At 61.1% G+C, this 24,052-nt stretch overlaps 4 protein-coding genes and 1 pseudogene across 5 annotated transcripts; all 5 read left to right on the top strand.

Annotated features, from left to right (window-relative positions):
• Nucleotides 1–731: 731 nt before the first annotated feature.
• LBRM_24_1410 (putative protein kinase) lies at nucleotides 732–2,363 on the top strand (the record flags this gene model as incomplete). The annotated part of the gene is made up of 1 exon (XM_001565355.1): nucleotides 732–2,363. The coding sequence occupies one exon, from the start codon at nucleotides 732–734 to the stop codon at nucleotides 2,361–2,363; it is 1,632 nt and encodes a 543-aa protein (XP_001565405.1).
• Nucleotides 2,364–3,795: 1,432 nt separating this feature from the next.
• On the top strand, nucleotides 3,796–7,686 carry LBRM_24_1400 (annotated as a pseudogene). The gene is given in 2 exon segments: nucleotides 3,796–3,813; nucleotides 3,817–7,686. Coding segments are annotated over 2 exon segments (3,888 nt in total).
• A 434-nt stretch (nucleotides 7,687–8,120) lies between these two features.
• On the top strand, nucleotides 8,121–10,310 carry LBRM_24_1390 (conserved hypothetical protein; the record flags this gene model as incomplete). The annotated part of the gene is made up of 1 exon (XM_001565354.2): nucleotides 8,121–10,310. The coding sequence occupies one exon, from the start codon at nucleotides 8,121–8,123 to the stop codon at nucleotides 10,308–10,310; it is 2,190 nt and encodes a 729-aa protein (XP_001565404.2).
• Nucleotides 10,311–11,582: 1,272 nt separating this feature from the next.
• Nucleotides 11,583–20,318, top strand: LBRM_24_1380 (conserved hypothetical protein; the record flags this gene model as incomplete). The annotated part of the gene is made up of 1 exon (XM_001565353.1): nucleotides 11,583–20,318. The coding sequence occupies one exon, from the start codon at nucleotides 11,583–11,585 to the stop codon at nucleotides 20,316–20,318; it is 8,736 nt and encodes a 2,911-aa protein (XP_001565403.1).
• A 1,403-nt stretch (nucleotides 20,319–21,721) lies between these two features.
• LBRM_24_1370 (conserved hypothetical protein) lies at nucleotides 21,722–23,623 on the top strand (the record flags this gene model as incomplete). Its single annotated transcript, XM_001565352.2, has 1 exon — nucleotides 21,722–23,623. One exon carries the CDS (start codon nucleotides 21,722–21,724, stop codon nucleotides 23,621–23,623), a length of 1,902 nt encoding a protein of 633 aa, XP_001565402.2.
• Nucleotides 23,624–24,052: the final 429 nt, after the last annotated feature.

Raw genomic sequence — 24,052 nt, 5'->3', positions numbered from 1 at the left:
CCCCCCTTCACTGCCTTGCGATCGCCAAGTGACATGAGGAAAAATGAAATAATACAAAGAAAACGTCATCAATGCCGACTCAAAGCACCAAACCGGCTGAGGGGGCAAGGCGCGATCAGGCCCTCTTTCCCTCTCTTCCTCTGTGCGCGCTTGGTTCTGTCCTCTCGCCGTCTTTTGGCTTCACTCCCCGTCTCCGCCCTGCTGCGCTTTTCGTGCCACGTTGCCCTCTCCTCTCCCTCTCCGCTCCACTCCTCTCTCATGTTGTGCATGTGCTGCTGCTGTTTTTCCTTGCTCGCGCGCTCTCCTTGTGTGACCCACCCATCAGTGCGCCTCCATCCGACAGACGTGAGCAGGAAAGAAGTGTGCAAGGCAGCTGCTCGCCCGCTTATTGCAAACACATTCATCTCTTTCTTTCTCTCCATATACCCCGCCCCACACACACAAGACTTGCATCACTCCCCCAATCACTCGCCCTCTCCCTTCCTGAGTTGACTTAGCGGCTTGACACTTTCGTGTAGATGTATGGAGGATGCGTGCCGCTGACGGCCACCGGCAACGGTGGCGGTGTCGTGGCCACGTGTGGGCAGTGCGGTGCGGCGTTTCACAAGGCAAGCGCGCGTTTCTGCAGCCGGTGTGGCGTGCAGCGGGACGGCCCAGCAGCAACGGCGGTGACGACAGCGTCCAAGACGACAACGGAGAGGAAGTCAAAAGCCAAAGAGGTGGCCCTGTCTATGCCGCCCTTGACCTCTGTCGCCAAGGGGTCAGTCTCTGGGCCCTCGAGTGATGGCACGAAGGGCACGCTGCGACCGTTTGATGTAGAGCAGCTCAGCAAGCGGAAGCGAAAGAGCAGTGGCGGTAGTGTGCTTCCCCCGTCCTTGACCGAGGCATCGTCGTCTTTGCTAGAGTTTCGCGACCCCAGCGAGGTCACCTCCATCACCACACCCAAGCAGCGCACTAGCCATACGCCGGCAGTCGGAGGTACGCTCTCCTCCGCCGTTGGGGCTTCTCTGAGTCTTTCTGATCAAGAGCAACAACAGCAACAGCGTCGGCGCGCGTCTTCTATCTACGCCAAGGACAGCGCACTCCCCAAGCAACCTTCGGCATCGATAGCCGACCCGGGCCCCTTTGATCAGAATCTCGCTTCGTCCTTCGAGAAGGATGCAGCGACGGGGGACGCTACGGACAACGGTGCTGACCAAAGTTGCGTCCCCATCCCGCCCCCCGAGCAGCGGCCACCGTCCACTTCTCCGCTGCCCATGGCGCTAGCCCGCGAGGACGGGAGCAGGGTAGCGGTCGCGGATGGCTCAGACTTCGCGGGGACTTCGGCAGAAGTAATTCCCGTTGCTTCCCCGGCAGCTGCGCACGCGCCCACAAGCGACCGCGGTGACACCGAAGAGGTCATCGCGTCTCTGCGCCCATCGGCAGAGGAGGAGGCGCAGTACACTGCCTGGGGGACACTCTCGCCTGACGACCTCACCCCCGAGATGCTGCAGACCAGGAATGCTAGCGAGCTGCGACAGTGGCACAGGGGCACCCTCATCGGTCGCGGCACCTACGGGTCTGTCTACCTGGGCCTTCTTCCTGACGGCAGCTTTCACGCCGTCAAGTGTGTGGCGCTAGGCAACAAGAAAGCTGCAGCAGATCATCTCGGCGTCCTCGAGCTCGTTTCGCTGTCGCGTGAGATCAACATGATGCATCGATTACGGCACCGAAATCTTTGCACATTCAAGGGGGTCTACTACGACCCGGAGAGTGTGTCCATCTGCATGTTTATGGAGTACGTCGGCGGCGGCTCCCTCTCCGCCCTCGTCAAAAAGTTCAAGCCGTTGCCACCCTCGGTGGTGCGCAGCTGGACCCAGCAGCTGCTCTCCGGGTTGCACTATCTGCACAGCCAGCACATCATTCATCGTGACATCAAGGGTGACAACGTGCTGGTCGATACCACGGCTGATCCAGCCACCCTGTCGCAGATCAAACTCGTCGACTTTGGCGCGGCGCGGCGGCTTACAGACGCCGTGTCTCAGAGTAGCACCGTGATAGGCACACCGTACTGGATGGCCCCAGAGGTGGTGGACGCGTCCGGGGACGGGAGCGGGTATAGCTACCAGGCGGACGTGTGGTCGGTAGGGTGCACCGTAGCAGAAATGCTGACGGGGCGGCCACCATGGCCGTGCAGGCCGAGTGCACCGTCCGCTATCATGATGATTGCGTCCGCCACCGGCATGCCAACCGAGATTCCGGAAGAGGAGGCGACACCTGGCTGCTTGGACTTCATGCGCCAATGCTTCATTCGCGACCCGGAGAAGCGGCCGACGGTGCAGCAGCTGCTGCAGCACCCGTGGATACAAGTGAAGGTGCCGTAGTTATGGGCTGTAGAGGGAACGGATGGAGGATGTTTAGGGGAGAGCACAGCGTCCCGTGCTGCAATTTCGACAACCTCTACTTGTCCACCATCATCACGACTACTGTGTCTCTCTTTCCTCTTTCTCTCTCTCTCGCGCTTGCCGAGCTTCTCTCGCGGCTGTGCTTCGGCGCTGACTACCCTCTTCTCTTACCACAACCGGATGCAGGTGAATCCGGCTGAGTTTCTTCTCCGTTTCACTTTCCTATGTTGTTGAATGTGTGTCGATGAGCAGTCTAAGTAGGAGGGGGACGCCCCTCTTCACGGCAAGACTCGATCAAGGTGGAGGAGAGAGGGTGGCGCGTGCGTCTCTGCTGGAGTGGACGATCGAGTGTTTTCTGACGAGGAGTTTCTTTCTCTGTCTCCGTAGAGGGTGTTTCAGCGCCTCTATGTATGTGCATATGTGGCGCTTTTCTTCTCTGTCTCCCTTTCTCATGTTTTTCTTTCTCTCTCTCTGTACATTAGCTCACGGTTTGTTATGCGCTTCGTTATATATATATATATATATGTGCGTGTGTGTGTGCGTGTGCATGTGCGTGTGTGCGTGGCCTGGGGGGCATTTTACATTTTATCTCGCCACCTTCTCTGCGTTCCGCACTCCTCCTCCTCCTCTTCTCTCTCTCTCTGTTCTCTACTCTCTTTATCCGTCTGTAGCGACATGAGCACGTCAAGAAACGCATCACCACCACTTCCACTACTAGAGGGAAAACGAGCGCGACTATGGAGGAAAACCTACAGGCGAGACCCTCCCCCCCCCAAAGGAGCGCGCATCAAGTATGCACGTGTTGGCGCGTGCCAGAGAGCGCACGGCTGTCTTCTTATCTTCTGTCAGCGGTAACCACTCTTTCCTCGCCTTCCCCCCTCGCCACGCCGACACATCCAAAGCGGAGAAGGGAGGCACCTTGAGCCTCCACGCCCCTCTCACATCCCCCCTACCCTGACCACCTTTTTTCTCCTCCTCTTCTTCCCATGACAGCACTCACTGACCCCTTTACTCTCTGCCTCGTGCACCTGCGAGCACTCTGCAGTTCGGTAACTCGCTCCTTTTTTCTGCTTACCTGCGCACCTCTGCGCTGCAGCGCCTCCCTCGTTTTTTTCCCTTGCCTCACCGCAACCTCCTCCCTCCTTCCCACCCAATTAGCAGCCCCGTATGGAGCACAGGCACCCAAGCACATCAACACTACCGGCACCATCACTACTACCCTCATCCAGTTTCATACACGCATAGCACACCCAACCCCCAAAGTACCCACATGCGTGTCTTGGGTGGCACCGCGGTCTCCGCCTCTTTTCGCTGCTCTTCCTTACGTTGATTACGCTGAACTCTTTCACCCCGCCTCGCTTTTTCCCTCTCTTTCCATCCTTCTCGCGCACTCCCCTGCCTTGTTGCTGTCATGTGTACAAGGCGCGTGTGACTGCCTGTACTCTCTTCCCTCTCTCGCTGCGCAGCGGTGGGGCCATTGAGCTGACGTATGCTGGCAGAAGAGAGGGGCGCAGAAGAGGAAAAAAGAGACAAGGAGCCCATCACCGGATTTCTGCGTACCCCCCGGGACCTTGGTGGGACTTCCTCTCGCTCCCCGTGTGTACATGCATGCATGTGTGTGTGTGTGCCTGTGCTCTGGTGCAGCGCCGCTTCTGCAGGCTTCCCCCTTTCCTCACCCACCTGGCGCATTGTCGCACTTCTTACCGACGTACTACACACGCACACACGCGTCCGGCAGTCAAGGCGATGTGTCATCATCACTAAACAGGTCAAGCTCATCCGCTACCTGGATATCAACCGACACGGTCGCGCCTGGCGATCGCGGCCGCAGTGAGACCTACTCCCTCTTCCCTAAACCTGCGTTAGGAGCGTCCATGAGCCACTCCACCCAGCTGGCGTCACCGCGTCCGGCGATGTCGCTTGATAACTCCGCCGTCTCTGACACGACGACCTCGACGTCGATCCTTGCGCTGTCCGCGGATGTGTCGTCACCCTCGGCCAACAACTGTTCACAAGGCAGTGGAAGCACTTTTGGTAACGGCGACAGTCGCGGCAGCGGTGGCTTTGTTTTTTGGTTCTCCACCGGCGTCGCTCTCCGAGTTCCTTGGCGCCTTCGCGTATGCCGTCAGCTTGCAGTCGAGGACGAGCTGGCTGCTGGCTGTGATGTTCCATCTCTTCCACTTGTTGCTCATTCTTGTCTTGTTGAGTAGTTCCATTCTCTTCCGCGCCACCGTCTTCTCTTTCCAGACGATGCCGAAATCGCTACTTCATGCGCAGAGTGTCACCAAGCAGAAAGGGAGCAGCAATGAGAACAGTCATAACGGCACAGCAGGACTGAGCGCTTCCGCGGAGAAGGACCCGAGAGGCGTGGAGGCGGCCGTCATGCTGCACTCCAGTTTCTCTCAGGCGTCAATCTCCGTGGAGAGCGTGTGAGCTATTCACGACTCCGTCTTTTTCCTTGAACAGAGCCATGTCGTGATGTCCGCTGTCATGTCGAACAGCTTCGCCACTCTGAGGTGCAAGGATCACCACAGTGACAGCAAGAGCAAGGGCACAACGACAAGCGCCAGGGGATCTGCAGACGAGATTGGCGCTGCTGCTATTCGGCCAAAGCAGTCCGCTACCACGCTGCGGCGGCAACCTTGGGGTGCTGCGCATATTTGTGGGGTCCTCTTCCGTTGCGCCGGCGCACCCTCTGCTCCAGCGCAACGAGTGCCACTCCCAGGCGAATTACACTGTCAAAGATCATCTCTGCGAGAGAGGCGTTTCCTCCTTATTCGTCTCCCCTGGCTCTGGCCCTGGCCCTGCTCTACTACCTCTATGGCGCCAGCTGCGTCGTCCTGCTGCTGACCATGACGGACGGTATGCCCACCGGGTATTTCTCGGTGTTACGGCTCTGCATCGTCCTTGCCGAGTTGTGTTTGATATGTTCACCACGGCGCACAGGCTTTCATCATCTGCTCCTGGATGCGGCTGCGGCTGCTGCTGTCGCACTGGCTGCATCACGCGATGCGCTCCACCGGTGACGCTGTGTTCCTCCAGAAGGGACCGCCGTACGCGGTGGCGGACAAGAGGACAGGACAGGTAGTCATGCTCTGGTTTTATAGAGCCGGCACGACCGTCGACTGGGGTGCCGCGGGCGGCGGTGGCGGTCATGGAAGCGCTGGCAAGCTGCTTGTGGGTGCGATCAACCTCCCCTGTTACCTTTATGATCAAGTGTGGTACCTCAAGTTGCTCGCCGAAAGGTATCGAGGTCTTCTACATCTTTTTCCTGTCGCTGTGCCTCGTAAAGGATGTTCACCGAGTTCTGGATGTTGTCATTGGCGTGCGCGAGCTTATGGAGCCAGAGGTGTGTGTGCGGCCCTCCTTGTGGCGCACTAATGGAGATGTGCGAGCAGCGCAGCCCCCTCACGGGTCAGCTCCAACTGCGAATTTGTCCGCAGCCGCCTATTGTGGTTGGTGCGGCGGACAAGATGGTGGCGGTGTTATCTGCGAAGCAGCAAAACTGGTTATCGCGCACCTACGCCCCGTCTGCCGAGCCCCGTCTGGCGTTGGCTCTTGCCGACGCGCCTCGGCGGAGGACCGCTGGGGACGCTGGTAGTGCTCTCCGCGAGGACTGGAGCACATCCCCACGACGGCGACGCCTCCCTCATGGCGTATGTTAGCGAGGAGACCACCTCTACACTCGCTGAAGTGCTTGAGGATATCGAGTTCTACGAGCAGTCGGCTGTGTGTCGCAGCGCCGCAGGATACTACGAGGGAGGTGACAGCGCATTTCATGCGGTGGCTGACAGCGATGCCACATGCGAGGCGGTTGTCGGAGGTGCGAGGGCAGGACAGCAAGCACAGCCGCTGCAGGCTTTGCAGTGGCGGCTTCTCGGCTGAGGAGGATGAGGGGAACGCCAAACGGGCGACGAGTGCGCTGGCACTCGGGTCGTTGTCCTTGTCGTCGCTCTTTGAGGAGGGTGTAAGTGCGGAGCTGGTGAAAGGGGTACCTGTTGCCAGCACCGCAAAGCCTGGCATGTGTGGTGCTGAACAGGCCACCGATTTTTCTACTGGAAGATATCGTCCACCCCGGCGCTGAGGCGCAGACGGACCGCGCCATTTGCCGCGTCTTGGCGAATGAGCTGCACGGGTCGACGGTCTTGGTAATTGCCCATCGCGGGTCGTGGCGGTGAAGGGAGGGACGATGATCCCCACCGGGGACCAGAAGCCGACTCCAGCGTCCCCGGTCACGGCGGATGCGCTAGGGGGCAACCAACCGGCTTGCCTTCGCGGCTGCCCCACCGCCGTCGACGGCGGTGCTAAAACAGCTTTCCTACTACCTCGAGTAGTCGCGAGTCTGCCATCTGCGTTGTGTGTTGGTGCCTGGCATGGCGGTGGGACTGACCGAGAGGGCGTGGGCGCTGCATACTTGCCCTTACACCTGGCGGCCTCCTCACACAAGATCGCCTGTTTGTCTTCGTTTCTGTTAAGTTTGCCGCGCTTCGGCCGCTGTCGGTGGTGCTCACTGAGCCGATGAAAAATGGCGACGCACACGAACACCCGCAGAGAGTGGAGAAAGGGAGGCGCGGCTGCGGTGGGCGCCCGGCACGAGCGTACAAAAAATAACGTTGCTGAATGCTCCGAAGGGCTGATGCTGATGAAGGGAGACCGAGGGAGGCAGGAAATGTTGTGAAATACGCGGATGTCGCTTTTGCTGTTGTTGCTGCTGCTGCTGCTGTCGAAAGCAGACGACTATCCTCCTCTTCTCCTTCCCTAAGCGCACGCGTGGGCCCGTTTAATGCGGACCGCAGTGCCACTCAACCACGCCCATGTCAGCTAGTCGCTCCCTTCCGCTCTCCCCGAATGCGCTTTTCAGGCTGTTTCGTGCGCGGCTGCGTGTAGGCCATGGGCCGAGTGGTGGTGGCGGTGGCGGTGGGGACTCACGCGGAAGAGGGCCCCCTCACGTCCCAGGGGGCACCCCCCTTCATCATCAAGGCATGAACATGCACACATACGTGCAGACGTGTTTCCTACTGCAGCTCCTCCACTGGCCCTCGCGCCTCCCCTTTCCTTCTCTCCCGCTTTCTTTTGCGCTACTTTGCTCACCGCACGCGAAGCGACGGACGTGGCTCTTGCGGTGCCTCTCTACAGAGCAGTACCACTAAGAGCTCGCACTCAGATAGGGTCACACAGACACACGAACATTTTTCATCAACGCACCATCATTCTGTGCGGTGTCTGTTTCTTGGGGACGTCTCCCTGCGTATTGGTGTCTCTCTCTGTGTGCGTGAGTGATCGGCTCTCTTCTGCTCCGTGACGCAAGGCCGTTGTCGTGGTGACGGCGCGTGTGGCCGCCAGGGCTCTCTTCTGGTCTGGTGTTGTTTCTGCACTTCCCCTCTTTCTCTTTTGGATTATTTCCGAAAAGCGGACGCGTGTTGTGACAGTGAGACGATTAAAGTATCAGCGCTCAAGCAAGCAATGCATCTGCGATGGGTGTGTGTGACGGCGGTGGCAATGACCAGTGCGTCCTTACCGCACCGCAGCGTCGCTGATGGTCTTCTCGCCCTTCCCAGGGGGCCAGCAGCGAGAGGACTACGCCAAGGACGGCGTGCGAAAGAGAGGCTCTCCGATTTGAACCCAGGCACAGCGCCTCTCCGGACTTCCTTGAGGGGCGAGCGGTGTTCCACATGGACACTGGGGCGACACGTACTGCAGACGGATGGCGCCGGCGACATCGAGGCACGTAGCTGGATGAGGTCTTGGGGCGGTATTGCTGATGCCGCTGCGAGCATGTCGCCTCTGGCCAGCGCTGCCCTGTGCACTCGCTCGCCACTCGCGTGCTTGCGTGCGTCATGTGCTGCACTAGCAACGCCTTGCCGCTGTTGTGTGTCATCCACAGGAGTCGCGCGTGCGCCGCCTAGCCCATCCCACGACTTTCTCCGGTTGCGCGGCTCTCATAGCAAGCGCCCCCCCTCCGATTCTTTGCCACCATCAGCTTCGCAATACAAGAAGAGAGTTCAGCAGCACAAGCGACGAGGTCAAGCGCCTGTTCACGGCAACACGAGGTCTTGCCGAGGGCAGAAGAGCGAGACACTGCGGCTGCAGACGCCACATGACTGCAGCCGCGATGATGCTTCCCCGTCAAAGCCGGAGGTGGCGTCAGTAAACGACCACGAAGACGGCGCCTCTGTCGATGGCGACGGCACAGGTGCGTCCTCTGCGCATGGCGCTGCTGCTCCGTCTGCGAGGGGTCATGGCGCGACAGCAGGGTGGGGGCTGGAGGACGTGAATTCTCGGACAGGAAGGACGCAGCTAGAGGAGCTGTACGAGCGTAACCTTGATCGCATCCGGGTCATCCTCGAGCAGCCGCTGCCCGTCATGCCACAGGACGGCAGCATCGATCCAGATCTTTTCGTGGGCTTTGCATTCTACAGCTATCAGCTGAGAGACCAGTACCGCGCCGTCCTTGCACGCGAGCTGCAGGTGCCAGTGAAGGCGGTGCGGCTGTCCGTTGCGTGGAGTGGCCGCTTCGACGTGCGGCGCTTTGGGCGGGTGCAGAAGGTGTGCGGCGTGTGCCTTGATCGGCAGGCACTGTTGGCGGCGACGCACGGAGAGACAGAGAAGAGCCCAGGCTCAGGGCTACGCCGCAAGGAGGGCGACTTAGCTGCCCAGACGCCCATCGTCGAGGTAGACGATGCAGCATCGCCGTTATCTGAGACACTCCAGCACCGAATCCATGCGCTTGTGGCTACCATCAACGGGCGCAAGCGCGAGGATCTTCTGCGGGTGTCGTTCTTCCAAGCCTCGCTCCCGATTCCGGAGGTGGAGTTCGCGCTTACCCGACGGGAGCACCGACTCCTGCACCGTCTGCACGAGTGGATACGGCGCCACGTTTTGCAGCGTGCAGTGGTGGTCGTCGTGTACGGCGTTCCACCGCCGCCTCCACCAACTACCGCCACTGGTACGCGGTCGGCTTCAGCTACTGCTGGTTCTTGGTCCGACTCCTCCGAGCGAAAAGGAGGTACTTGCGACACTGCTGGCGCCACACGTGGCGACGCACCGCAGCGCGATCGGTACGCGCTGTGGCAGCGCCTGTGCAGCGCGCGTACGACCGCGCAAAAACGGGAGGTGCAGGAGAAGTGGCTGCGACTGTTTCATCGGCGCAAGTTGGTGCCATCGATGATATCGCTGACGGAGTTGGCTACCGAGGTTGCTGTGGCGGTGGTGCGCGGCGAGGTGCTTCCCATCGACTTCGGGCACGCAACGAGAGAAATGGCTGGGGCGAAGCAGACCAGTGGGGAAGCGGAGAAGGGTGGTGGGGAGCACAGGGCCTCGCCAGACACGCCCTTGATGGGTGTGGCACCCACCCCGGCGGTACTGAGTGCGAGTCTGCAGGACGTGGTGGTACGCATCGCAGCAGCATCGTCGTCGTCGGCTCCACCGCCCACGCCGGGCGATTATGGGGCACTGGCGGAGGACAGCGATGGGTGCACTGTGGTTTGTCGTCATACCCAAGACGTAATTGCGCCACCACGCGATGCTGACACCGCTACTGCAGCGGCAGACGTCGGTCCGCGCTTCCGACCTGCCTCCACTGCTCAGGAAGAGGCGACGATGCGATGGGTGCAGCTTGTCTATCAGGCACTTTTCCTGCGAGAGGCGCAGGGCAGCACTGACGGCAGCAGCTACACGGATGCCGAGCAGCCAGCCATGCGCGTCTCTCACCAAGTGTCTCTGCCTGCGCTCTTCGCTCAAGGCGCCTATGCTGGTGGTCAAGAGGAAGTCGCCTACCTGCAGCGCAACCGCGTGGCAATGGACGCGTTGCTGCTGCATCCACACGAAATTTCTTTCAAGAAGAAGTTTGTCAGTCGCATGCGCAATGGCCACCGCCGGCTGCGCATGGAGGAGGAGAGCGCCCCACCCTACTCTGCGAGCGGGTGAGAACCAAAACAAAAGTGGCTGGTTGTATGCGTATGCGGTTTGGTCTCTTCCTCGCCACGCTCTGCCTCCTCTTGCCGTGCGTCCTCATCACATTCTTTTTCCTTCTCTTTTCTCTTGCTCTAAACGGTGCACACCACCTCCCCCCCTCCGCCCCCTCCCCCCACTGTGCTCAAGTGAGCGCCTGGAACTCCATCACGCCCTCCGCCTCTCTTCTTTTCTCTCTTGCACTCTCCCCTTTCTCTGCGCCACGTCACCTTTCCTAGCATCTAGCGGTGCGGTCGAGTGGGTACCTGCGTGTGGGCAAGCACCATAATGAATGCATGGGCTGAGTGAGGGAGGGGTAGAGGGAGGAGACGCACAGCTGCATGCGAGTGTGTACCATCGCGTCTGTAGCAAGGGGAGAAGAGCCCAGTGTTTCTCTCGCTCTCTGGTGTTTAACGAGAGAGAGAGAGAGAGACAAGCCGTAACCGATAACTACTGGCAGTGCTAGATGTCTGGGCTTATGGACTTGTGCACCACTCTTTCCCGCTTCTCTCTCTCCTGCCGGAGACTAAAGACCCTTTTCGAGGCTTTCTCTCTATTTCTCTGCGCGTGTGTCCGCGTCGGTGAATTCACAGGCGCGGCTACCCTGGCAGGTCGTTTCTCTCGCTCGCTCTCGCTCTCTCTCTCTCGAGTGAGGGGGAGGGGACGACTTGACGGTTGTGTACAAAGAGGCAAAATGAGCCCGATCTTCTCAGCACAATCACCTTCTCGATCATCTCCTCCCTCCCCACTTTCGTTTTCCTTGCCGCCGCTATTCTTGCTCTCTCTTCTTTCAACCTTCTCCTGGTGCCGCTGTCGCTGAGGGTGGCGATGACGGTGAAAAACGATCCACATCTCCGTCCCTTTGGCTCACTCATACTCCCCCCCCCCCCCCCCCCCACACACACACACACACACCCACGACCGCTACACGGTTCCTAAGGTGGAGTGGAGGGGCGCCATCTTTCTGAGTAAACGCAGGCATCTTACCCGAGCACGTGTACCTCCCCTTTCCCCTCAAAGTGTTCGTGCTTTCCTCTCCCTTTCCTTGGTTGATTTCACAGGGTTGTGCGCCTCTCCTTCTCCTTTCCTTCCCTCTTCTCCGTTGGTACATCAGCCATCGCCATCCTCAGTCGCACCACTGGTCTTGTCGTCGTTGGCGCCATCATCACTGATCGCTGAGCACTTCTTCGGCTTCTCTTTTACTTTCCCTCCCGTTCTGTATGCGTCTCGCACGCTTGGTATGGAGCGATGGAGCGCAGTGGGTTTGGTGACGTCTTTAGGTGCGGCAACGGCGGTGGCCGAGGTGGGGCCGCCCTTCTGACCAACGAGTCGTCCTCGCTGCAGCGCACGGCCAAGGCCCGAGCCCACGCGGCGCAGTACCTCATGATGGGGGTCGACAACGCATTTATGCCGCTGTTGCCCGATCACCCAGGAAAGCGCATCTCGCTGCATAGACAGCTGCGTGGGCGTTACAACCCCACACAAATCCCCCTCTCCTCGCTGTCATGCGCCGCCTACCTGAGCGCAGGCGATGTTGCGCAGTTGGCGACGCTGTTTCACCAGTTCAGCTTGTTTTCCAGCGAGGTGGCCAATACCCTCGATATGGACGACGGCAGCGGCAGCGGTAGAAACCACAGCAGCGCAGAGGGGAAGAGTGGGGCCGCGGTGTCAGCGACAGCGATGGCGAGACTGGCAAAGGCGACCAAGAGTCGACCCCGATCTCCCGGGCGCGGAAACGAAGCGCGTCTACAGTCGTCCCCCGGGGTCTGCACTACAGCAGCAGCAGCAGCTGCTCCTCCTCCAGTGGCGATGGATGTTACTCATGGTAAGAGTGGCATGGGACTGGTGCGGTGTGTCGCGCGACGACCACCGCCGGCGACAGAACTCCCCGAGAGCTTGAGACCTGCCTCACTTCGAGGTGCTGGTGTTGTAGCCGCTGCCGCTGGGACGGCTGTGCCGCCTTCATCATTCGCCACGCCATCCACTGTGAGAAAGGAAAAGGGGAAGTTGGTAGCGCAGACGCCGATCAAAATGGCGGCGGCGGTGGATCGGCGCGAGCTGGCGGAGCCCTTCACCAGCGAAAGCAATGATGCTGCCTTAACCACCGGATGGCTTGTGGAACTGCTTCTGGAGATGGTGATTGAAAATTCCGCCCGTTCGGCATGCGTTAGTGGCGGAGGCTCTGGGGCAGCAGCGGCAGCAGCAATCACATCGGGACAGTCGCCGATGCCCTCTGCTGAGTCGCTGCCTCCGTCGCGGTCCGGTGCCGGTAGTCATCATCCATACAAGAGCGGCAGCGTCGCTCCCGCAGCGCCAATGGGCTTCAACGCCTCGACGACGCTCTACCAGGCTCGTCGCCGAGAAGCACGTGTGGATGAGCTGCTCCACTTCAAGGCGGAGTTGACCGCCTGGGCAGAGCATCTCGCTCAAAACTGCGAGCAGTGCGAGCACCGGGCTGTGTGGCAGCAATGCGCTGCCCAAGATGAGTTACTGCAACGCTACCAAGCGTGTGTCCTGCACAGCCAGTCTCCAAGGCTGGCGGGATCCTCATTGGCTAGTGCACCTGGCGTCACTGCTGCAGCTCTCTCTTCGCATCCCAAGATTATGAGCTTCGAGAACTTTGAATCTGCAGGTGTGCTGATGAGTAGCAAGGCTGGCAGTAATGTCTCCCCGCACCGTGGCGGTGGCGCCGGCGGACGTGGCAACGTTAGCTGGGGACTGCCGCACGTCGTCGACTCTGTTCTGCAGAATGTGGTGATGTCCCCTGCTGCACACGGGGCTCTCTGCTCCTCACCGCGGGGCTCAACTGCAAGACTGACCAAGCCGACTACAGACCCTCAGTCGCACATGACCCCCACTTCGGTACGGCAGCAATTACCAGGGATCGCCACTCGCTCGGAGATTGGTGACGCCGACGAGATGCCTTCGATGCACAACAGCGACAGCGGTGACGGCGGCCTCGTACATGCCTCTTCTCCAGGGGAGATCCTCCAGTCCACCGTTTCTTCTTTCACTGACTCAATGACGCTTCTGTCATCCAATGCCGCCGGAGTGGTAGCGAGTGTGGCGCCCCCGTTTGTCAATGCGCCTGCAGTGGGACTAAGTGGCGCAGCTGCGGATCGAAGCCTGATAGCAGTAAAGGCGTGGCTCACAGCCCCTGCCTTGAAGGACTTATTGCTGCAGCCAGCACAGCTGTACGCGTATCTGTGGACCTCGAGCGCCGCAGCGAGGCTAGCGGAAGAGGAGACAAGGGATATTCATCACCATCACCGGTGCGTGCGAATGACACGTGGCGCACAACTGCTGCCTGGCAACGGGGGGGATGGGTATGCCGGAGGCAGCAACGCAAGCCGTGCTGGGAGTGCTGCGGGCGCTCGGCGCAGCCGTGCAGCTGTGGTGCAGTATTTGGTGTGCTGGAGCGACGTCGCGAGCAACCTACTGATGGGACTGGAGACGACGTGTCTGTCGCAGCGGCAAGAGTCGTCCTACGCGCGGGTGCCGACTGCGCTGCTCGAGGACTCGGCGGAGATGGCGGCGCCCAAGACAGCCGGGCTGGGTTATCACATCGACACCGCGCCACCTTTATCCATCGGGGCCCATGAGGATAAAGGTGACGACGACAGCGACTCACTCGAGGACGATATGGCAGGTGGCGGCGGTACCGGCGTTGCGGGTAACGGCCACTCGTGCAGGCGCCGGCAGCACAAGAGTAGTTTCGGCAATGACGCTGTTGCATTGCAGCAGCGAGCGATACTGTTCAGCAGCCTCGGCGCGGCTGCCGAGAACACCCTGGATGTCCTTCATAGGGAGGCGGCAGATCACATTCTCGCCTCCCCGACGCAGTGTTACACGGTCACCAGCAGCAAGGACGGCCTCCTCAAGGTGTGGGACACCAGTTGCGGTCAGTTTGTATCCACAATCCTGAACATTGGGCAGTCGTGGGTGCTCACCATGACTTTCCTGCATGGCGGCGAGTTTCTCATGGTGGCGACGAGCGCGGCGGAGATCACCGTTGTGAACTTCCCGGCTGGTGGGGTGCTGCTGAAGCTGCGTGGCTGCACCTCACTGGCGACGGCGGTGCCGCAGGTCAAGCAGCTATCCACGTTCTTTACAAAGCGCTATGGGCTGAAGCCAGGTGAGTGTGGCCAGCACAAGCCGACGGACGGCGACGGTGGCGGTTGGCTCGGCGCAGCAGCGGCCGCCCGCCTCATGGAGTGTGCGGATGGCGATGGCGAGCCTATTGTGGCACGGCCCATCGTGGGCTATGTGACGCCCACCGCGGCCTTCTATGACGCTGAGGTGGGCTTCTTCTTCTTTGGCACTATGAGTGGCATGGTCGGCTGCATAGACCTGACAGCGATCTTGTCGCGCACAGCCCTGCACGCCGCTGCTGCCGGCGCCGGGTGGGCGTACCCGCTGCAGGTGTACGACTCCGTCTTTGCCCATCTGGAGGTGTTGCCGCCGGAAGTGGGCGCCACGGTGACACCTGCACCAGAGATGACATTGTCGTCTCTTGAGGCTGCCGTCATGCACTCCCATTTGCCCACCACTGACCGCCGCAAAGCGCGCGCACCGTTGGCGCTCTCGGTGGCTGCCAGCAGCCGTGGGGTGCCGGTGAACCGACTCTTCTACTGCGGTGTAGGGCACTGCATCATCTCTTCTGACCCCGACGGCGGCATCGTACGCACCTCCTTCACTGCCGATGCTGACACCCTTGACTACACCCTTGGCACTCCGTCGGTGGTGATGGCGACTGCCAAGCCGATTCGCTTCATGGTGAGCTGCTCTAGGGGCCGCCGCTTCGTCACAGTGCACCGAGACCGCCGCGCCTTCTTGTGGACTGTTGGCCGCACCTTGACGGAGTGCGTTCATCAGTACCCCCAGGAGGCGTACGACATCATTGATGCCTGCTTTATGCCACCGCATCAGCAGGTGGCCATGCTCATGGCGGACCACAGCATCCGCATCTACGACGAGAGGGGGTCGCGTCCGTTGACTTTCATCCAACCTCCGCGCGGGCTAAGCAGCAGAGCCGAGGACATTGCCTCCATGACCCTCAAGTGCTCTGCCAACGACGTTGATGGCTGCTTGACCTACTTGCCGACGACGCAGCGGCTGGTCTGTGGGCTGCGGGGCCCCGTCCTGTATGAGCCTGCAGGACGTGCCCCGACGCGGGGTGCCGCCTCGACCGGTACCGTCATGGATCTCGAGATGCTGGTCACGACTGATGCGCGGGAGGGGAAAAATTTGAACCCAACTGACGCAGCAGCCGTGTCATCGACAGCGGGGATGCGGATGGTGGAGGTGCACTCACCGTCTGCGGTGTCGTCATCGCTGGAGTCCTCGCTGTCGTTGCCCCCGCTGCCGCAGTCGATCTTGTCCTTCTATGCGCCAACTTCGACTGCTCGTGCGGCAATGCAGCAGGTGACCATTCTCGTGTCGAGGCACCCGCGCAACGTGTCCGCTTCCGTGTCAATCGACTCTTCCGCCTATGGTGGGTTGTGCGGTGCCGAGGACGACGCCACCAGCACGGAAACTGAAAAAGCAAGGACTGCTGCTGCGGCGGCGCAGAAGGAGAAACGGCGCCAGCGCCAGGTGAGTGCCACTCTGCAGAAGTGCCATGAGCGGCTGCGGCCCTATCAGACTCACTCCTCAGCCGTTATTGGGCTTCTGCTCGACCCCGAGCGCGGCGAGCTACACAGCTTCAGCACTGATGCGTGGTGTGTGTGGTGTTACGAGACTGGTAAGCGCCTCCGTGCGCCTCTCCACGTCCCGAGTGCGGCGGAGAAAGAGCTGGCGGTGCGCAGCCGGCGTACGCTCCTGACGTGCTGCAGCTGGAGCACCGAAGGGCGCACTCGTGTGCTGGTTGGGACACGCGACAGCCGCGTACTGACCCTGGACGCACGCGTCGGATCCGTCATGAGCACGACGGAGCCATTCACGCAGAGTGCCAGAGGCCCGACGGCAGGCGCTAGCAGCCCCATCCTCCTCGCAGATAGGGATGTTGGCGCAATCTCCAGCTCCGGAAACCGCACACTGCTGTGCAGCGGCCACGTGTGCGAAGTCCGCCGGTACGAGGTCACGAGTGCACCGCAGCCCAGTGGAGAGCAGAAGTTTATCTCTATGCGAGTGGAGTTGCCCTCTGCCGCGTCAGCCGTCACGGGGTCATCAACGCACGGTGGTGGGACCGCCACTACTATCGTTCCTGCAGCGGCGGTAGCCAAGGACATGAAGGGCACCACAAGCACCGCCCGTGGTGGCTGCAGCGATACCACAATCACTGCCTGCTGCGTGGTGCGTGAGTCTCACCTGTGTCTTGGCACGGCCGACACACAACTCTTTTTCTACCGCATGGTCGACCGCAGCAGCCCTGTGCATGTTGAGGTGCTGTGCGACGCACAGGAGGTGCCGGACGTCGGCCGCGTTGTGGGCCTGAACTACCTCAACAATTCAACGCACGACATGCTGCTCGCCGTCGTCGACACCGGGATCCTCTTCCTGTACTCCTACACGCTGCAGCGCACACTAGGTCGATACAGCTTTCCACTTTTAGGGAAAACAGTGTTTCCCGCCGTGCCGCATGCCTGCACACCACGGGCGCACACGCGGGCTCCACAGCAACAGGAGCACTACATCACCAGTGTTGGTCTGGCGTGTGAGGTGATAGGGGCGCCGCAGTCATCGTTGGTGATAATGGCCTGTGGTGACTCGGCGGGGTACGTGCATGTCGTACCTCTCGCCCACATGGTCGCCGAGGCTTCGAGCACTCTCTCGCGTGAGAGGGGCGTGAGTGGCGCAGCGCGCGTGCCAAGGGCTCACAAGTTGCGCGTTGCGGCATCCTTTCGCGCCTCGCGCGGCGGTATCTCGTCGCTGGAGCTCCTGGCCGTCAACTCCTCGAAACCGATGGTCGGGATGCCCAGTTACGTGGCCACGACACCGACCTCCCCGGAGCATGTCCTCGCCGACAAGGGCGGCCGCCCCGATGTCCCTGCTTCCACGACCGCCACCACGATGGCAACGCCGTCCAACGCGCGGTTTTCCGAGCCATTTCTGCTCGTGTTTGCAGCGGGCTTTGATGGTAATGTGCGGATCTTCAGTCTTTCTATCAGCGCACTACAACAGCCGGATGTGCTGCCAGTGTTCCCCTTAACCCTCACCACCTCCACCAGCGCGTGGTCGCTGCCACCGACGCAGCCGCAACTGCTCCAGTCCACCACCGCCAGCGCAAGCTGTACGAGAGCGTCGCTGAACAGGGCAGTCCTGAGCAGCCAGCCAGGATGCAGCTCGTCTTTTCACACAGTTGGCGGCCGCAGGGCCTCTCTGCTGAGCCACGCCTCTGGTGCCATGCGCTACGAGGTGACGACGGTTGGGCTCTGCGGAGTGGACACGTGGGACCTATGTGATCCTCGCACCTTCAGCGATGTCGAGCAGGCCATGGTGATGACTCAAGCCCGCAGCGATGGCCACGTTGGCGTCGTGCTGCCCTCCATCCTCGACGACGTAGACGACAGAGAGAGTAACGCCGAAGGATGCGGAGTGGCAGTGGACAACGACAGCGCTAGGGAAGACCACACCGCTGCCGTCGGTGTGGCGTCCACAATACCGGGGAAGGGAACCGGGGCCGTGTTGCTCTACGACATCCTGCGCAAATCCAAGAAGCAAAGAACAGGAAGCTCCACCGCCGCCGCCGGCGCCAATGTCCAGCCGCTCTCGCATCAGCCGCTCTCGCATCAGCCGCGGCTAGCGGCAACCACCACCGTCACTGCTGCGGACGGGGCAGCCCTTCGTCAGTGCGGCACCGCACCCGGGTCCCAGCCGCTGCCACCGCCGCCCTCGACGCGCATTGCATCACCCACTGCAACGGCAGGCGTAGCCGGCGCACTGGCTGTCACAGCGCGGTCGAGGAAGGACGATGCTTGCGCCAACAATGAGCCCGTACGCTCTCCGGGGTGGTGCGCAAGCGCTGCACTGCCTTCACCGTTTCTCCCGTCGCCCCCACCAGTGCAGTTCATGCCCCATACAATCGAAGAGCTCGTGCGCGATGCGCTGCCATCTTCATGGAGTCGCTCCACCACCATGAGAGGGGGCGCCGCGGCATTTTCCTCTCTTTTTGGCTTCCCCCTGCACAGCGCCGCAGACGACATGCGCGACGACAGCATCAACGATACTCTTTCGCCGACCCCGTCTCCGCGGGAGAAGCGGAACCCGCTTGTGCGCGTGTACCCGCTGGCCCTGCTACGGCGTATGGGTCTGCTTCACCCCCTCGATACCACCCCAGATATCGATCCAGTGACCGGGCTGCCAGTGCTTATCTCCGCCTGCGAGGCCTTCAAACCGTGGGAGGCGTGGCTGCTGGGAATGGGGAGTGTGAGCACCGCCGCGACGTCAACGGTGCAGATGTCTACCTCGCTCACGTGCAGCGTCAAGTCGGTGCAGCCCCCGCTGCCGCCGACGGAGGTGAGCGCACCGGCGTCAGCAGTGGCGCTGAGGGGCACTGGCACGGTCATCAATGTGCCGCAACGCGCGTCGGCGCCCTCGTCAAGTTGCTCGTCCTCTTCGTCCTTACCGAGCGGACTCCTGTGGCCTCGTCGTATTACGGTGACTGCATCTCCGACGTCGCCATCTCTGATCCCTGAGTTCGAGAGGAGTGCAGGGGAGGAGGTGGAAGAGGGGCGGCGGCGCAGCAGCACTGGTGTCGACGATACAGAGGGGGGAGTATCGGTGTTTCTGACTGAGGGAGGGGTAGAATGGGCTCGTCCGAAGGCCTTCATCGAGACCAACACCAACCCTCTGCCCTCTCTCTCGGGCACCCCACTCACCGAGACGGCAACGGGGGAGACGAGCTTCGGCTTGCACCGTACGACCAAGGTGGGCGAGAGGACTATTGCGCTTGGTGCAGAGCCGCCCCAACGTCTCACCGTCCGCGACAGCGGGGAGGCGTTGTCACGACAGTCCATTTCTTCTGAGAGCCCGAGCACTGCCCTCGCGTGGTCGAGCCGCTCGCGCCCTCTGTTCTTCCCGCCTGCACCCCCCACCCCAGCGCAGCTGTTGGAAAGCCAGAAGCTTACATATCTGCGTGGTGTCTTGGGGAGCGTCGATGCAGATGTGCTCCGTATGAGGGAGGATCAGATGATGTTGGTACACATGGCTAGGCGACTGGATTGCTCACGACAGGCGCCGCCGCCAGCCTGTGCAGGCACTATTCCCACCTCGACAAGAAGCATCCCTGCCATGGGTGAGTACACCTCTCGACTCATGCGGCTGTGGCGGCAGCGCGCCGGCGACACGGCGGCGGCGACCGTTGCTGCTGTCAGCACCCTCGGAGCTGTGGAAACCGCAGGGACGCCCGGCACCGCCGCCGCCGCCGAGGAAGCGGGAGCTACCAACAACGCCCGCGTCGCCACGACCGCTGCGCGCGTCCGAGAGGCGAAGCCGGGATATGGCAGCGTGCCGACGAGGGGGTTAAAAGGCAGCGGTAACGGGGCGTTGGGAAAGGCGATGGTGGCGCCAGGTCAGCGCGAGCCTACGGTGATGTTGTCTTCTTCGAGGTCAATGCGGCGATCGACCCACGAAAGTCAGTCCAACTCCATAGCGGCGTACGCCTCGATGCTGCAGGCAAGTCCGCCCACAACCTTCGGGCTCGACCTCTTGGCCCTATCGCTGCCAAATGAGCCACAGGCAGCGCCGACTCGCGCGCAGCACCGCACTAGCCGAGGCGCCAACGCAGTGTTGTCCGCCAGGGCCGCTGCATCGCCTTCGGGGCGAGGAGCGAAGGCTGCCATGTCAGCGGCAGACGGAACTGCGACATCGTCCAAAGCGATCCCTCACCTCGAGGCAAGGCTTCCCATGATCGCGGTGCAGCAGGAGGTCCAGCCGATCCGAGTGAACTTGCCATCAACGCTCCGCAGGGATGAAGGAGAGCGGATGTGGCTACGGCGCTTCGAGGCCGTCTTCAACAGCGTCGACAGCGGTAATAGACGCTGAGCACCACAAATGGCACCGCAGGCGCTTTGAGTGGCCGTCTTCTTCCCCTACTTGCCGCCTCTTTTTCTTTTTCTGTTGAATGTATGTATTTCGCTGAATGGGCCCACTTGTGTGGCCTCCCTGATGTAGCGCGTGCTGCTTCTCTCGCGCTCTCACGTGTTTGAGCCTATTTTGCTTCAAGGGTCGACTGAGCGCACCTGCGGGCCACTGGCTTTTGGTTTCCCCTCCCTTTTCGCTTGCACTTGGAGCAACTCTGTGGCTCCCCTTCTATTCCCTCCCAGCCTCCCTCTACCCGTGCAGGGCACATGCTCAAGCACGCGATGTGTACACGTGCGGCGGTACCCCGTCTCCACCTCGCAAACGCGTTCATGCAGTTCTGCATTGTTATATGTGTGTGCCGATGTCTGCGAGTGTACGTGTCTGATGTACATAGTACGCCATGCGCCCCATGTATATGTACGTCTGTGTGTGTGTGCGTGCGTCTCTGCTGGCTTCCATCTTCGCCAGTTGTCTCGGCAACGGCACTCTCCACGTCCGCTATCACTAGCAGAAAGGAAAAACAACAACAACAACCGGATGCCTCTTTCTGCCGAAGCCCCTCCCCTCCCCCTCTCAGCGAACCCACTCATTCACCCCCGCCATGCTATTTCCTCTCAGCTCCTCAGTCCTGCGGTGATGCATTAGTGTAGTGGTGAGGCACACGTTACCACGGCATCCAACTCTTCCTCTCCTCTGTGTCACACACACACACACACACACACACACACACGCTCGCGCAACCGGCACCAGACATAGGGGGTTGCCCAGTCACCCAGACTCGATGCGTGTGTGTGTGTGTGTGTGTGTCGAGTCGCTCAGAAGTTCCCTGCACACCTGAAAGGTAGTGTGAGGCACCCACTGTGCAGTGAACCGGTGAGGCCATGTGAGGCGCATGCGTGCCGAGTTTATATCCCAAGCGTTACGCTCGTGGCTCTCCGTGCCCCCACAACCTCATTTCCTCTTCCATTGGGAAGAGGGACGAGAAGCGAGCAGGGCAGGAGGAGGCGAGCGCACACTCTCCCACTGATGCACAGACGCAGGCGCCACTTGGTGTTGTCCTCTCTCCCTCTCTCGTTGCCTCCCTTCTTCCTCCTTTTGATTTCTCCCCTTCCACTCTCTGTTGTGGGCTACAGCACATCGGGGCTAGCGTGCGCATTCCCTCTTGCGCTCTTGTTCGCCTATTCCTTTACTCTTCCTCGCTTCCACAGTGCAGTCAGCCCCCACTGCCGCTGCCCTTCTTCTCCCGTATCTCCCACCGGTTTCTTCTTAGCCGCACTCAAGTGACGACGCACTCGCACGGAAAGGCGACGAAAGTGGGAGCTGCCGTGCGCAGCTACAGCTAAAAGGGAATCCTTTCCGCTGCAATGACATATCTTCTGCATTCCTCGTCATACGCCGCCGCCGTGGCAGCTGCGGAGCGCGACGCCGCCGCCACCGGAGACGCTGGGGATGGCCCCCTCAGCGTTCTCGTGCGCAGAGTGAACTCTGTTCTCCACGGAGGGCCGTCTCAGGTGAGTCGTGCGAGTAACATCATGGGTGACGGCAGCAGCGGTAGTCTCAAGCACTTTGAGAGAAGCGGCGGTGCCTCCTCTACGAACCTCCGTGAGCTGCCGCTCTCCTCAAGGCCTGGCAGCGCAAGGGCGGCGCGTGCTCCCGAGATATCGGGCTTCGTCGGGCACAGTGGCGGCTCTGCCACTCCTGCAGCTAACGCATCTCACCGACTCGCTTCTACACCGGTGGCACCGTCTGCAGGCAAGAAATACCTTCACCGCTCTCAATGTGTTCGGCTCGCTGATGCTGTTGCAGATGCTGATCTCTACGAGCGCGCTGTGGATTACGCTGACCTGGAGGAGGTACTGCGGTGCCCTCTGCCGCCGGTGCCAGGATGCCCGACGCCATGCGCCTTTGGCTGGCAGTCGGTAGGCTTGAACGGCGACGACTGCGTTACCGCGGCTGCGGCTCCCTTGCCGCCACCTCCGCCATCTTCTTCACCCCAGTCACCGCTGGTGTTCCGCTGCATCGCTGCCGACGCAGACACTGGCATCTCCGTGTACAGTACCCCGGTGGAGGAGTGTCCGATGCATCTCATGCGCGCCTACGCGGTGCTGCCGTGCTCGCCCGGGGATGTGTTGCAGTACATGGAGAGCGACATTCGACCGAGGTGGGACTCGCACATACGTCGTAGTGCGTTGCTGCGAGAGCTGTCCCCACCTGAGCAGACCAAAGCGATGGAGCGTCAGTATCGCTTGTCGACCTCCATCGGTACTGCGGGGGCGGCTGTTGGTCAGCGCAACCCAACCAGCCTTTCCGAGCAGAGCCGAGACGCCGCGCGCCAACGGGCGCCATCCTCTTCACGTACCACGAATGCTACCGGCGGCGGCTGTGGCAGTGCGGCGGTGTCTGTCCCCACCACTGCTGTCGCCGCTGCTCCTCTGACCTCGTTTCAGTACCTGCCTGGTCAGCGCCGCGTTGCGATCCACCATCTTGAGACACGCAGCCCCGTCCCGTTCGCGCAAGACCGCGATTTTGAAATTGTCGTCGCAGAGGAGATTCGGCTGGATGGCACGGCGTACATGAAGGCCTTCTCCACCCCGCTGGGCTACCACATGCCTCTCACCCCGCATCAGTCCCGGTACGTGCGGGCAGTGGTGGTGCTCTCCGGAATGGTGGCCTGTCCCCTCGACGCTGCCTGCGTGGAGAAGGTGCTGCCGCCTGTGCTGCTGCGACACCATCAAGCAGAGGTTCGACACAGTAGGAGGCAAGCAGCTGGCATACCGAAACAGAAGCCCAGCGCTTCCACTGCCGTCTCGGGCAACGCGGCAGCTTGCGCGACAAATGTGGCGGCACCGCGCCAGTACTGTGTCGTGGAGTACGTTGGCCTTATACACCCCATGGGCATGCTACCTGCCGTGATGGTCAACATGGTCATCTCAGCCCAGCTGAATGCGATGCGCAAGATGCAGGCCTTCATCACGCAGCACCCTATTTCCACTCTCCGACCGAGGCATGTGGCGTGCCCGGCAATTGGCGAGGCAGCGAACCACCCGCTGCAGGAGTTGATGGCGTCGCTGTCGTCGTCGTCGTCGTCGCCCGCACTGCGCAAAAACAGCCACGGGGCGACGTCTCGAGAAAGCGGCGGCGCGCAGAGGACATACGAGGCCAAGCCGGGGGCAAGTGGCGCCACCCCAACGCCAGCGCTGCTCACCGCATCTCGGGCCTCGTCATGGTGGCGGCGACAGGCGCACCGCTTCGCATCACATTTGTGACGCGTCGTCTTGACAGCGCGGCATGCCAACCGTGGGCGGTGTGCTATATCAGCCGGCCCTTCGTTCGGTGTTGTCGCATTTCTTCTCTCTTTGCGTGTGTGGATGTGTGTCCGTGTGAGCCGCCTGTCCCCCCCCCCTCCCGCAGAGTATACCACCAACCAGCCCCCCCTCCCCCTCCCCCCTTTTTTGGGGGTTTCGCCGTGGAGTCGTTCTACTTTTCATTGGCGTTGTTGACCGAAAGCGCCTCCATCACTTCTGACTTGCCAATTCAACCTCGCCCCCTTTTCCCGGTCCCCCTTTTGCCTCTGCACACCCAAACTTTCAAAACTGAGTCGCGCTCCACCCCTCTTCTCGGAAAGCGTCATTCCGAAGCCCTCTCACCCTTCGCTCTTGGCCACTACTCGATTGCCCTCCCCTCTCCCCCCACAC

The sequence above is a fragment of the Leishmania braziliensis genome, chromosome 24 (genome assembly GCF_000002845.2).
Source record: "Leishmania braziliensis MHOM/BR/75/M2904 complete genome, chromosome 24".
Taxonomy (NCBI): Eukaryota; Euglenozoa; class Kinetoplastea; order Trypanosomatida; family Trypanosomatidae; genus Leishmania; species Leishmania braziliensis.
The sequence above is the reverse complement of the archived record's forward strand: the minus strand, read 5'-3'. Positions and strand labels throughout refer to the sequence as shown.